At 42.5% G+C, this 12,240-nt stretch overlaps 1 protein-coding gene across 1 annotated transcript in view; it reads left to right on the top strand.

The window, feature by feature from the left end:
• The window catches only part of USP13 (ubiquitin specific peptidase 13), an 88,302-nt gene extending 76,526 nt beyond the window's left edge, over nucleotides 1-11,776 (top strand). Inside the window, exons 15-16 of the mRNA XM_032298586.1 lie at nucleotides 9,416-9,500; nucleotides 11,623-11,776. Of these exons, the coding sequence (XP_032154477.1) occupies nucleotides 9,416-9,500; nucleotides 11,623-11,716 (179 nt within the window). The 3' untranslated portion in view covers nucleotides 11,717-11,776. The remainder of the gene's footprint in view (nucleotides 1-9,415; nucleotides 9,501-11,622) is intronic.
• Nucleotides 11,777-12,240: the final 464 nt, after the last annotated feature.

The raw sequence follows: 12,240 nt of genomic DNA, 5'->3' as shown, positions 1-12,240 counted from the left end.
TTCTTCTACTAAAAGTAATATTGTGATGAACAACCTTGGGCCCTCATTTGATTATTTCTTTAGGGGAAGTTTCTGGAAGTGAAATTTGTGGTGAAAAATACATATTTTTAAGGGTTTAAAGCAGATTACCATCACATGACCCTCCACAAACACAGCAGGGGGCCACATCCTGGCCACACGGGTGACTCTCCTGTCTCCCCAGCCTTCCCCAGCTGTGCTGTGGGGCTGAGCACTTTTTACATATTTTTAAAAATCTTAATTGCCTAGTTATTTTTCCTTTCATGTTAACAGCTTCTTCATTTCCTTTGGCCAGTTTCCCACTTTTATTGAGGTTTTCAGCTGTTTTTCTTTTATTGATTTTTATGAGTTTCATGTGTTGTAGATTAGTTTGGGAATACCTGATCACTTTACAATATTGAGTTTTTCTAGCCAGAAACATATGCTGCTCCTTTGATTTATCCTCCCCTTCCGTAATTGCAAAGCCGTGTGGTTTTCTTCATAAATGCGCTGTGCATTTCTAGTTTTGTCTCCAAATTACATTTTCCGTGTTACTTATGAATAAGAATTTTCTGCATTGTATATTTTACAATATTGCTGCTAAATTACGTAAAGTTACTGATCTTGTAATTTTGGCCATTCTCTAGGGGTCTGACTGGCATTACATTAAGTTCATAGGTTAACCTGTGAACACATAGGTGTGTGTTCTGTTTAGCTAGGTTGTTTAAATTCCCAGGTCATTTCGTTTTACATTTTTTGGTTGGTGAATTGACTGTGATATTTGACTTGAGAATACTGAATACAGTTAAAGGATAAGGGTAATTGGTGCTTGAGGAACCAAAACAAACAAAATAAAAACAACCTCAATTTTCAGGGTTTTGTATTAAGTGGCAGGAAGGCCAAGACAAATTTGTCTAAGCAAAAAGGGAATGTTGTCTCATGAACTCTGGGAAGTCCTGGGGGCACTGGGCCCAGGCCTGCCTTGATTCAGGACTCAAACGTTTTATCTGGATGGGCCCCTTTGTTCTGCTTCCTCTAGGTGGGTTCCAGTCCCAGACAGGGTCTCCCTCATGGCACAAGATGGCTGCAGCGCCTCCCACAGACTGCCTTTCCAGGTCAGACTCCAGTGGAGTCTTGTCCCAGAGTTCTCAGCAAAGGTGCGAGAGTCTGAGACTCCGTGAGCCTCTGCACGTGCTGTGTCCGACTCCACGTCGCCGAGGCAGGCTGACTCAGGCCTGCATCACGGGCCTCACTCCTAGAGCCCGAGGCTGGAGACATCTTCCACCCTCTCATCCGAGCTGACAAGGGACCAGTCGATCTCCTTCCAGCGCTGGTTCACGTGTGTAGAATCAGCTTCACCTGAGAGCTTGTCAGGCCTCATGGGGTCTCACCTCAGACCCGCTGAATTAGGGACTCTGGGTGAGGCTCAGTCAACTGTGTTTAACCAGACGTGCAGGTGATTCTGATGCAGCTTAAACTTGAGAATTACACCACTTTAAAGGCAGTGTTAGGTGACTGTTGCTTTAGGAAGAAGGGGAATGGCCACGGGGACTTTGTCACACCAGGTTAACCCTGAAATAATAAGGTAGGTGTCATGAAGCGGAAAAAAGCGATTATTACAAGGATAGGGATTAAAGAAGCTCATGGGCCGCATTTTTCCTTTTACGGCAAAATCACCGTTTCCATCCTTGGGAATGAGGAAGTAACACTATTGCATGAAACGATTGTCTCAGGGGAATTAGTTTGTTGGAAGGATTAGTGCTGTTAACACGTGATGACAGAGCAGCCGTCATTTCCCGAGTGTCTCACGTGTGCCAGGCGCTTCCTCGGCCACGTGTCCTTCACTGCTTACAGGGAGACATTCCGACGCCCTCATGTGCCAGTTCCTCTCCTGGATAATCTTTGGGTGGCCTTTCCTCTATAAGACATTGAAAGGATATGCCACCCACCTCTTTTACCTTCCAAGTTTCAGAAACTTTTTTTCAGCAGAGCTAAGTGGTTTGCTAGTGGCAGAACGAGGTTAGAATTCAGGTCCGTCTGATTTTGAAGGCTGTGCGGTTTTTCCTTTATCCCTGATTGAGTCATCTCATTTCACGATTTATATTGGAATGGAGGCAGGAGTCTATTTTCTACCATGTTCTGCACATTTTAGGGCTAGCACCTAAATTTCTGCTGAGTTTTCAAAACTTCAAAGCTGGAAATCAGGCCGTCACTCTGACCTCTCTGGGCTTCTGCTATGTGCAAAATCATTTCTGTGTTTATGTTGCACCTAATGAGCATTTAATTTTTCTTAAGAAAAGAGCCCACTGATTGCCAATGTAGTTAACGTGTGATTAGGCTGTGATTACTCAGAACCTGCCCTGGCTCCTTCAGCCACTTGGCTGTAGTGGTGTAGATGTCTCCCATGCTGCTGGGATTTTCCAGCCAGGGAGCAGAGAGGCATTCTTTGCATAACGCTGGGGTTCCTGAGGTGCTGAGCTCCCTGAGGAATGCCCCCCACCAAGCGGATCTGGAGGGCAAAAGCTACAGCTCCCCAGGGAAGCCAAGCCCAGTGGTGCTCTGGAAAGTCACTTACTCCATCCCACTGCGCTGACTCCCCTCCCACTTAGCACTTGCTGCAGTTCCTGATGTTTTCAGTGGTGCTGTTGAAAGTTAGGAGGCAGCCACTCTTGAGTAAACTGATTTACACGGAAGTTTAAACGATGGAGAACTGTTAGACTTGGAAGGAAGTGTTTGCCTTCTGGAGCATTTGGCATTGTAACTAATTTTCAGCTGGCTAGGGTTGGGGGAGCAATTTGTAGACCCTTTACGATTCTGTGGCTATCAGCTGCCTTCCGATGTTATTGATTTACCGAGGTCTGTCTTCTCTTTTTGAGAATTCAGCAGTTTTCTGAAAGCTCCAATACTCCTCCCTCCCACACTGATTTTTTTTTCTCAGAGAGGACATGAGGGAAATCAAGCTGTTGGACATTGAGCTAGTTGTACATTAAGCTTGATATAGTTTGGATGTTTGTCTCATGAACATCCAAATCTCATGTTGAAATGCAAACCCCAATGTTAGCAGTGGGACCAGGTGGGAGCTGTTTGGGTCACGGGGGTGGATCCCTCATGAATACCTTGTTGGGGGAAAGGATATCCCAGATAAATACCCAGATATTGGGTGCTTATGAGGAAAATGTTAGTAAGTTGGTGATTTTTTTCCCCCACTTTGTATAGAGGGAGTTAGAGACAGGCAGTGATACAAATTAATCAAGTAAAGAGCGTTGGATGAGAACAGTTTATTTCACCAGAAGACTGCAGTGCCTCTGGGGTCTTGATAGTTATTTTAGGGAGACTTGATGTCTCTGTGTTCTGACCACTCTCTGTAGACTAACTAAATAATATGTCATGCCCTGATGAGATACTGCTGCTTCGTAAATATTTTAGATGCTATAATGACTTATAAAAATACGTTCATTTAAAGAAACTTCTGAATCCAGAGTTGCTTTTTGCCATTACGCTTATTAAAACATAATTTCCCAAAAGGCAAAATCATGACTTTCAGGTAAATATAAAATGGACACATAGCACAGATTTTTAAAAACATTAATTAATGAGAGAATCAGTCAGATGTTATTACTGGCTTAAAAACATTTGTGAAGCTAGGATATTTAAAGACAATTAAAAAAAATGTTAGGATGAGATTCCCAGGTTAGATTAAGGATGAGTCAGTGTCTTTCAGGACCATAAATCCTCGAAACAATCAGTTCACAGTGTTTACCCCAATTTATAAATCTATAAATCCTTGAGGATATGTGTTCTACTGGACAGAATTTTTTTTGTATCTTTCCCAGATAAAAATCTACAAGTTAAGAAGTAACATCACTAAGTATGAAATCTTCAATCAGTAGTATATTAGTAGTTTTGTAGCTGTTGATATAAGAAAATACCTGAGACTGGGTAGTTTATAAAAAAAGAGGTTTATTTGGTTCACAGCTCTTCAGATTATGCAAGAAGCACAGTGCTGGCATCTGCTTCTGAAGAGGCCTTAGGAAGCTTTCAGTCAGCAGAAGGCAAAGGAGGAGCAGGTGGGTCACATGAAAGCCAGTGAGAGAGAAGAGGTGCCACGCTTTTTTACAGCCTCTTCTCTGGTGAACTCACTCCTTACCACAGGAGGGCACCAAGGTACTCAGGACGGATCCACCCCCATGGCCCAAATACCTCCCACCCGGTCCCACCTCCAACATTGGGGGTCACACATTTCAACATGAGATTTGGAGGTGACAGACATCCAAACTATATCAAATAGTAAATTGTGAGATGAACTAAGGTCATCTTCCTAGGTCAGCAGCCAGCCAATGTTTTCTCTCAAGAACAGGATGATAAACGTTTCAGGTTTTGCAGGCTGTATAGATGTCTGTCTCATATTCTTCTCTCCTTTCTTCTCCTTGGCAGTGCAAAAGCAGGCTGTGGGTCAGATTTGGCTAATGGGTCATTTGCCAATCTCTCCCCGACATAATCTTTGGGTGGCCTTTCTTCCATATGACGTAGAAAGGGTATACTGCCCACCTCCTTTACCTTCCAAGTTTCATAAACTTTTTTTTTAAACAGTGCTTTCTCAAAGAACAAATCAAAGAGTACAGTTACTATTAGGTTGGGTAGGGATGGTAGTAGCAAAATTTGATGTTAAAAAATCTTCATGTTAGCAAGGCTGGGAAGATTTTCCTAGAGTTCAAACAGGACAAGTTTTGTGGGGAGGAAGAATGCTAGTTCCAGGCACAATTTAATTCTGTCCATTCAGAGGGACACTGTCCACTTGCTGTTGAGACATAGTGGTTCTGTCAATTTTGTCTAATTCTACCAGATGCTTTGAAGGTTTTTCTGTTGAAAGTCAACATTTTTGAAATGTTAGAAATTCCTTTTTAAGTAAATAGAAGAGGAAGCTTGAGATGAGATAAACATTTCAAAAGTTTGACTTTCAACAGAAAAGCAGTATTGTTTTTGGTGTGTGTTTTTTGGAGTGTGTTTGAGTGCTTTTGTTTTTTTCGGAAGGACGTCTGTGGGAACTTAGAAAAGAATCAGCAGTAGCTTCTCTCTCTGGTGAATTCACCTTGACTTTCTCTTTGGAGACAAACATAAGTTGAGATTTATTACCTGTTTAGTTTTTGCAAATGTGCTGAGATTCTCTCTTGTTGTTCCCCAGCAGGAGGTGGTGAATAATTCATGGAGCAGTTGCTCATATTGATAAACATGGTTAATTTAAATAGTAGGACTAAGATTCATGCTGACCTTTTACATTTTATTTTTATGGTTCTGAGGATGTACATGAATTGTTTTTAAACAGAGAGGAAAATGCTTTCTGGGGGGCTTAGGGACATGTTTGGATATATTAGGATGTATGGATTTGTCCTTCTCTGTGTCTGTCTATTTTGTCAACCCATTGGCTGTGTTGGTATCTGTGCTGTGTTTCATTGATGCCACCCTGTCTTATGGTGGAAAGTGCTCGGTAAACACTGTTCTTCTGCAAGACGCCCTTGCAGGGGAGAAAAAGCCTTGATTGAGGTATTGTCTTCTCTCTCTTTCTCTCTCTCTCTCTCTCTCTCTTTTGAGTCAGGGTCTCACTCTGTCACCCAGGCTGGAGTACAGTGGTGCAATCTGGCCTCATTGCAGCCTCGGTGCCCTGGGCTTAAGCAGTTCTCCCACCTCTGTCTCCTGAGTAGATGGGACTACAGGCACACGCCACCATGGCTGGCTAATTTTTTTGTATTTGTAGACACAGGGTTTGCCATGTTTCCCAGGCTGGTCTCAAACTCTTGAGCACAATCAATCTACCCAAAGTGCTGAAATGACTTGGTGGTGTTTGCCACCATGCCTGGCCTGTATTCCCTCTTTATTTCATGAAAATTCTTAGAGAGTTTTCACTCAGGCTCATTCAACTTACTCAGCTGCGTTTTTGGGAGAGCAGCACTCTGTGTCTTAAATTGAAGATTAGGAATTTGATATAGAATTATTCCAAAAGGGCTTAAAAACCCAACAGGGGTGAAGAAACACAAGGATCTCAACTCACTCCCTTTCTTGCCTATAGGGAGGTCAGGATGGGTTCTTAGTGTGAGAGGGCAGACAAGGGTAAGTTGCCTGGAACACTGTTTCAAAAATAAATACCGGGCAAAATGATTGTCATTTACAGCTGTTTTTGTCTGGCTTCTGATTTCAAACCTAGGATTTTTTTTTTTTTTTTTGGGTCAGTTGATGTGATAGCAACAGAAATTTAGTTAATTATGGGCAACACAATATTCTCTGATTCATTTCTGATTAAATAATTATTTCATCAGCTTATACCCCAATTTATGCTTTGGTAGGAGGTTTACAAAAATATATACACTGTAAGATGATATAAAAACGCGTGAGGAGATGAAGTGAAGAGTCATTCCTTCATTCACTCATTTATTTATACGTTTAGCAAATACTTACTAAGTACCTACAGTGTGCAAAGCACTGTTTTCAGTGCCTGGAATAGTTCAGTAAACAACACAAACCCTCTGTCCTTATGGAGCCTATTCTAGCCTGGGGTAAAAGGTGTCAGACAATAAATCTGTGCACAGGTAAGGATGCGACATGGCAGGTGTTCCTTTCTGCTGTGTGGACAGGAAAGCAGGATGATGGCAATGTGAGCAGCAGGAGTGAGGGTAGGGGTGGGAGGAGGTTGATGTTATGAAGAAGGTTCAGGAAGGCCTCTCTGATGAAGTGACACTTGGACCTGAGATCTCAGTGAAGTGAGGTGTGAGTCATGTGACATCTGAAAGGAGAGTTTCAGAAGGAAAGAGCAGAAGGTCTGAACACCTGAAGGTCTAAAGGCTTGAAGGTTGGGGCATGCCAAGAGTGTTTGAGGAGCAGCCAGGAGGCGAAGGTAGCTGGAGCGGAGTAAGGGGGAGAAGGGGAGGAGGTAAGGGGACTTCAGAGGCCACTGCAAGAGTAAGATTTTCTCAGAGATTCAGGGAGCCACTGGAGGGTTTTGGGGTAGAGTAATGTCCACAATTTGACTTTCATTTAAAAGAAGACCAATGGGCTGGGCGCAGTGGCTCACGCCTGTAATCCCAGCACTTTGGGAGGCTGAGGTGGGCAGATCACTTGAGGTCAGGAGTTCGAGACCAGCCTGGCCAACATGGTGAAATCCCATCTCTACTAAAAATACAAAAAATTAACTGGGTGTGGTGGCACACACCTGTAATTCCAGCTACTTGGGAGGCTGAGGCAGGAGAATCGCTTGAGCTCAGGAGACAGAGGTTGCAGTGAGCCAAGATATGCCACTGCACTCCAGCCTGGGTGATAGGGCGAGACTCTGTCTCGAAAAACAAAAAAACAAAAAGACAAAACAAGACCAACAGAGTGCAGCCAGAAAGGAAGCTGCCCCCTTGCCTATCATGCAATGCATATTTGTGGGGAACCTGGTGCTAAACCATTTGCAGATGACCTGCTCCTGGGTCAGGGTTTCATATGTAGCAGAGCAAGAACAAAACTCTGACAGCTGTGGTAAGAATGGTTGGTGGGGAAAGGGAGGAAGCAGGGAGGCTAATTAAGAGGCTGTTGTAATAATTCAGACAAGATACAATGGTGACTTTGATCAGGGGTTACTAGTGGAGATTGTAAGAAACATTTGAATTCTGGATACATTTTGAAGGGAATATTGACAGGATTTTCTGTGGATAGGGAGTGTGAGAGAGAAGTCAGGATTTTGCCTGAGTTACTAGAAGAATGGAATCGTCATTGACTGAGATAGATAAGGCTGAGGAGGGAGAATGATCAATAAACTAGGAATAGAAGAGATCTTCCTCAATCTGATAAAGCGAATCTACAGAAGCCCTACAGTTCACGTTATACTTAATGTGAAAGACTGAATGCTTTCCTCGTATGATCAGGAAGAAGACAAGGATGCCCCCTCTGACACTGTCATCTAACGTTGTACAGGAGGTTCTAGCCATTGCAATTAGGCAAGAAAAAGAAGTAAAAGTTATCTGGATTATCAAGGAAGAAGTAAAACAGTCTCTATTTGCACAGACATGATCTTACATATAGAAAGCCCAAAGGAATCAACTAAAAAACAATTAGAACTAACAAACGGTTCAGCAAGGTTGCAGGAAACAAGATCAATATACAAAATTCAGTTCTATTTCTGTACACAAACAATGAACATTCCAGAAATGAAATTAAGAAAACAATATCATTTACTGCCATAAGACTACATGACATCAGCCAGAGAGAGAAAGAAAGAAAGAGAGAGAGAAAGAGTCTGGATAGAGGAGGGAAAAAGGTTTGAACCCCAGATCACCCAAGTTCAAAGGTCAGGCTGGTGAAGAGAAGCAGTGAAGCAGCTGGACAACCAGGAGAGTCACTCCTGGCGCGTATTTGAGGAAGGAAGAGGTGATCAGCAGTGTGTGGTGCTGCTGAAGGGTAAGAGGACTGGAGATTGACGGCTGACTAAGTCGAATGAGCCTGAGTGAAAAGTGAGAAAGAATGAGACTCAGAGGCGCAGGAAAAAAGGTCTGTCTGGAACCAATACTTTTTTTTTGAAAAATGTAGTAAAAGTGGAACACTAGCAAAATCAATATGCAAGCCTATTTTTCCTTATTAAATTCAGTAGACATAGTCTTGTAAACGTGCACTTTCGGGTTGCATCCTACCTCAGTGTAGTCTGTAACAGTTTGCTGAGTGCACGGGTTCTTGTCTATGGAGCCCACCTTGGCAACATGAACTAAAACGGATTCAACATGCATATCACAGGATACTGGCCCTGATGCAGGAGGCACCTGTTGGAGAATAAACATCGGTCTCACCCTCTAAGAGGCCACGTATCTCCTTGTTCAGAAAGCATGAAGCCTGAAGTTTGGTCCCACATAAGTTATAATCATGAACAAGTGAAACATCTTGCGCCAAGCATTATCCTTTTCTATAAATGATAACAGCTATCTGCTCTCTTCCTCGTAGTTTTGACATTTGTGTGGTATTTTAGTCTGAATTGCTCATTTAAGTTTCATACAACCCTGCAAAGTGGGTGGATTTCTTTTTTAATCCCCATAAAGAAACAGGCTCAGAAAGACGGAACACTTTGTCCCCCCTCATGCTGTTTGGAAGTGGTAGAGCCAGGACCCCTCTTTCAGTCCCACAAGCTCGCCACCAGACCAGGCTGTGGGATTTTTGAGTCCTTTTCCACATTCGAATTTAACATCAGCTGTGCTTTGATCATTTATGTCCTATTTTTGTGATCACAGATTTTCAGGTTGAATTTAGTGTCACTCTGGGTGTGTGTCTGTTGTCAACGCAGCAATGTAAAGAGACCTTATCTTTCAAACCTAAACAGTTGCTGGATTATACTAGTGCTGGTTTTGAATTCTCTCCGGTCTGGAAGTGCTGCCTTGTAACTGCGTTGTTTCCTCTTTCACAGCATATGAGCTGTTTGCATTCATCAGTCACATGGGAACATCCACAATGAGTGGTCATTACATTTGCCATATCAAAAAGGAAGGAAGGTGAGTCATTTTTAGAAGGTAAATGACAGCCGTGATTTATTGAGTACCTACTGTATGCCCAGCACTCTCCTAGGTACACTGTATGCTATCTCACCTGGTCTTGTAAAGGGTATACTGTTAATGCTTTTTACGTATCAAGACGCTTAGACTCAGGGAGGCCGAATAGCTTGACCTCAGCTAGTAAGTCAAAAGCCACTTGCAACCATCATACCGAGGTGACTTCCCAAAATAAAGATGCATCCTGCAGCAGAATGTACGCTGTGATTGCAACCTCCATAGGATTGCCATATTTAGCCAACAAAGGGAAGCATTCAAGAAAAACCCAGATGCCCTATTTAACTCGAATTTCAGATAAATAGTGAATAATTTCTTAGTATAAATAATTTCAAAGAGTCTATGTCCCAACTATTATATGGGGCATGCCTATACTGAAATCATTTATTGCTTACCTGATACTCAGATGTAACTGGGTACCTGCGCTTTATCTGGCGGCTCTAAACCTTCAGTGCTTTCCCTTACCACAGCCTTGCCGTTGGCTTTTCCACGTTCCTGGGTAGAACTGTTAAGTGTGTGGGGAACTGGGAATGAGACAGTTGTGGAGTGAAAGGCGGCTGCTTTCTTCAGAACCTTCTCCCCGGGCTGGATCCCCACAGGCCCCACTGGTGCCCTTCCCACAGGTCCAAACCGTGGCTGTGGGTCGGCCCTTCTGCTTGAGGGCAGCACTCAGGCCACGTGGACGCTGGAGGAACACCTGAGCGTGGCCTCTGCTCCGTCCCTCCCTCCCACTGTAGGAGGGGCCAGTTCTCACCTGGATTCCACTGTGTGTCTTTTAGTTTTGTCTTCTAAACTTGATTAATAAAATACTTGAGCACAGGGATTTATCTTTTTTGTTTGTTTGTTTGTTTGAGATGGAGTTTCACTCTTGTTGCCCAGGCTGGGGTGCAGTGGAGTGATCTCAGCCCACTGCAACCTCTGCCTGCCGGGTTCAAGCGATTCTCCTGCCTCAGCCTCCCAAGTAGCTGGGATTACAGGCGTGTACCACCACACCCGGCTAATTTTTTGTATTTTTAGTAGATTCAGCGTTTCACAATATTGGTCAGGCTGGTCCTGAACTCCTGACCTCAAGTGATCCACCCGCCTCGGCCTCCCAAAGTGCTGGGATTGCAGCTGTGAGCCACTGTGCCTGGCTGGGACTTATCTTTATAGTGAATTATTTTTATTGCAATCATGATAGCTCTTTTAAAAACACTTTATGGAGTGAAGTAAAAGAAAAAAAGTGAAAATGCTTTTTAAAAGAAAAAAGCTTAATTATAATTTTAAAAGCAATAAAATTCATTGTAAATAATTTATAAATATAAGAATATATAAGAATATGTGCTTGGAACAGTAACAATAACCATTGTCTACATTTTGAGATATTTTTCTCTGTTGTTCTGGCTCACTGGAAGAAAGTACATGTTTGTCTATTTATGCACATACTACATATAAATATGCATAGCATAACTAAAAGCGTGACGTGTATGCGGAGTGCATACAATTTTTTAACCTGTGCTTTCCCATTTCACATTATATTGTGATTATTTTCTCACTTTGCCAAATATTCTTTGAAGAAATTTTAATAGTTCACTGCATGGATTTTTTTTTTAAGCTTTGTTGTACATAATTCTTTGACTCAATTTCTGAGTCTACAGATTTCTATAAAGGGAATTATGGAGTCAAAGGTTCAAATGTTTGGAGGCTTCTGATACATTTTAGTAACTACTTTTCGACCGAGGTTAAGAATCACAAAGCAGCTGTAGCTGGGCGTGAGGGCACGAAGGTGTGTGCCCAGCTAGCTACTCAGGAGGCTGAAGCAAGAGGGTCCCTTGAGCTCAGGAGTTCGAAGCTGCAGATGATGCTGCTGTACGCCAGCCTGGGGAGAGAATGAGGCTTTGTCTCTTAAAAAAAAAGAAGCAGTTGTGATTCCCTACCAGCATTCTGTTCTTTTTTATACAACAAACTTGAGTTTAGTGTCTTAAAACATCATGGTTAAGTATTGTGTGCCATATGACTTAGTAACTTCTTTCTGCAAAGTTTCCCGAAACTGACTTAAATCCATCAAATGCTTCTGTCTTGTTTTCAGATGGGTGATTTACAATGACCACAAAGTTTGTGCCTCAGAAAGGCCCCCTAAAGACCTGGGCTACATGTACTTTTACCGCAGAATACCAAGCTAAACCTCAAATGTAAAAAGTGGCGACAGGAAGCCATACGCCTTTTTAATTTGCCAAAAAAAAGAAAAAAAAAAAAAAGAAAAAGAAGCGGAAGAAGAAGTTGAAACAGCCAGACATGAAGGAGTACATGCAGTATTTATAGCTTATTTAAAGAGCACGATCAGTTGACGCCTTCTGAAATAGAACTGGGAAGAAATTTCTATTAGTGATGATACGCTATTGTAGATAGTTTTTTATAAATGTTCAAGGAGAGGATATTTAAAAACATAAACGTATTCATATTGCTGGTGGAGAATCTGCCATCAGCACATCAAAAATGGGGATGTGTCCCCAGCCCTCTGTTTTGCTTTGGGGGTCAGTGGTAGTGGCCTCCAGGAAACCAAATAATGTGGCCTGCGGTCTGGCCTTGCCCACAGCAAATGAAAAGCCCACTTGTGTTTCATATAGAACGTCAGCAATTGGGCAGGGCTTTATTTGTGACATAATTTTTTTCATGACATACAATAATTTCTGATGTATCCATGTAG

The sequence above is a fragment of the Sapajus apella genome, unplaced genomic scaffold, assembly GCF_009761245.1.
Source record: "Sapajus apella isolate SASKATOON/1434 unplaced genomic scaffold, GSC_monkey_1.0 scaffold38, whole genome shotgun sequence".
Classification (NCBI taxonomy): Eukaryota; Metazoa; Chordata; class Mammalia; order Primates; family Cebidae; genus Sapajus; species Sapajus apella.
This window is presented reverse-complemented; position numbering and strand designations above follow the sequence as displayed.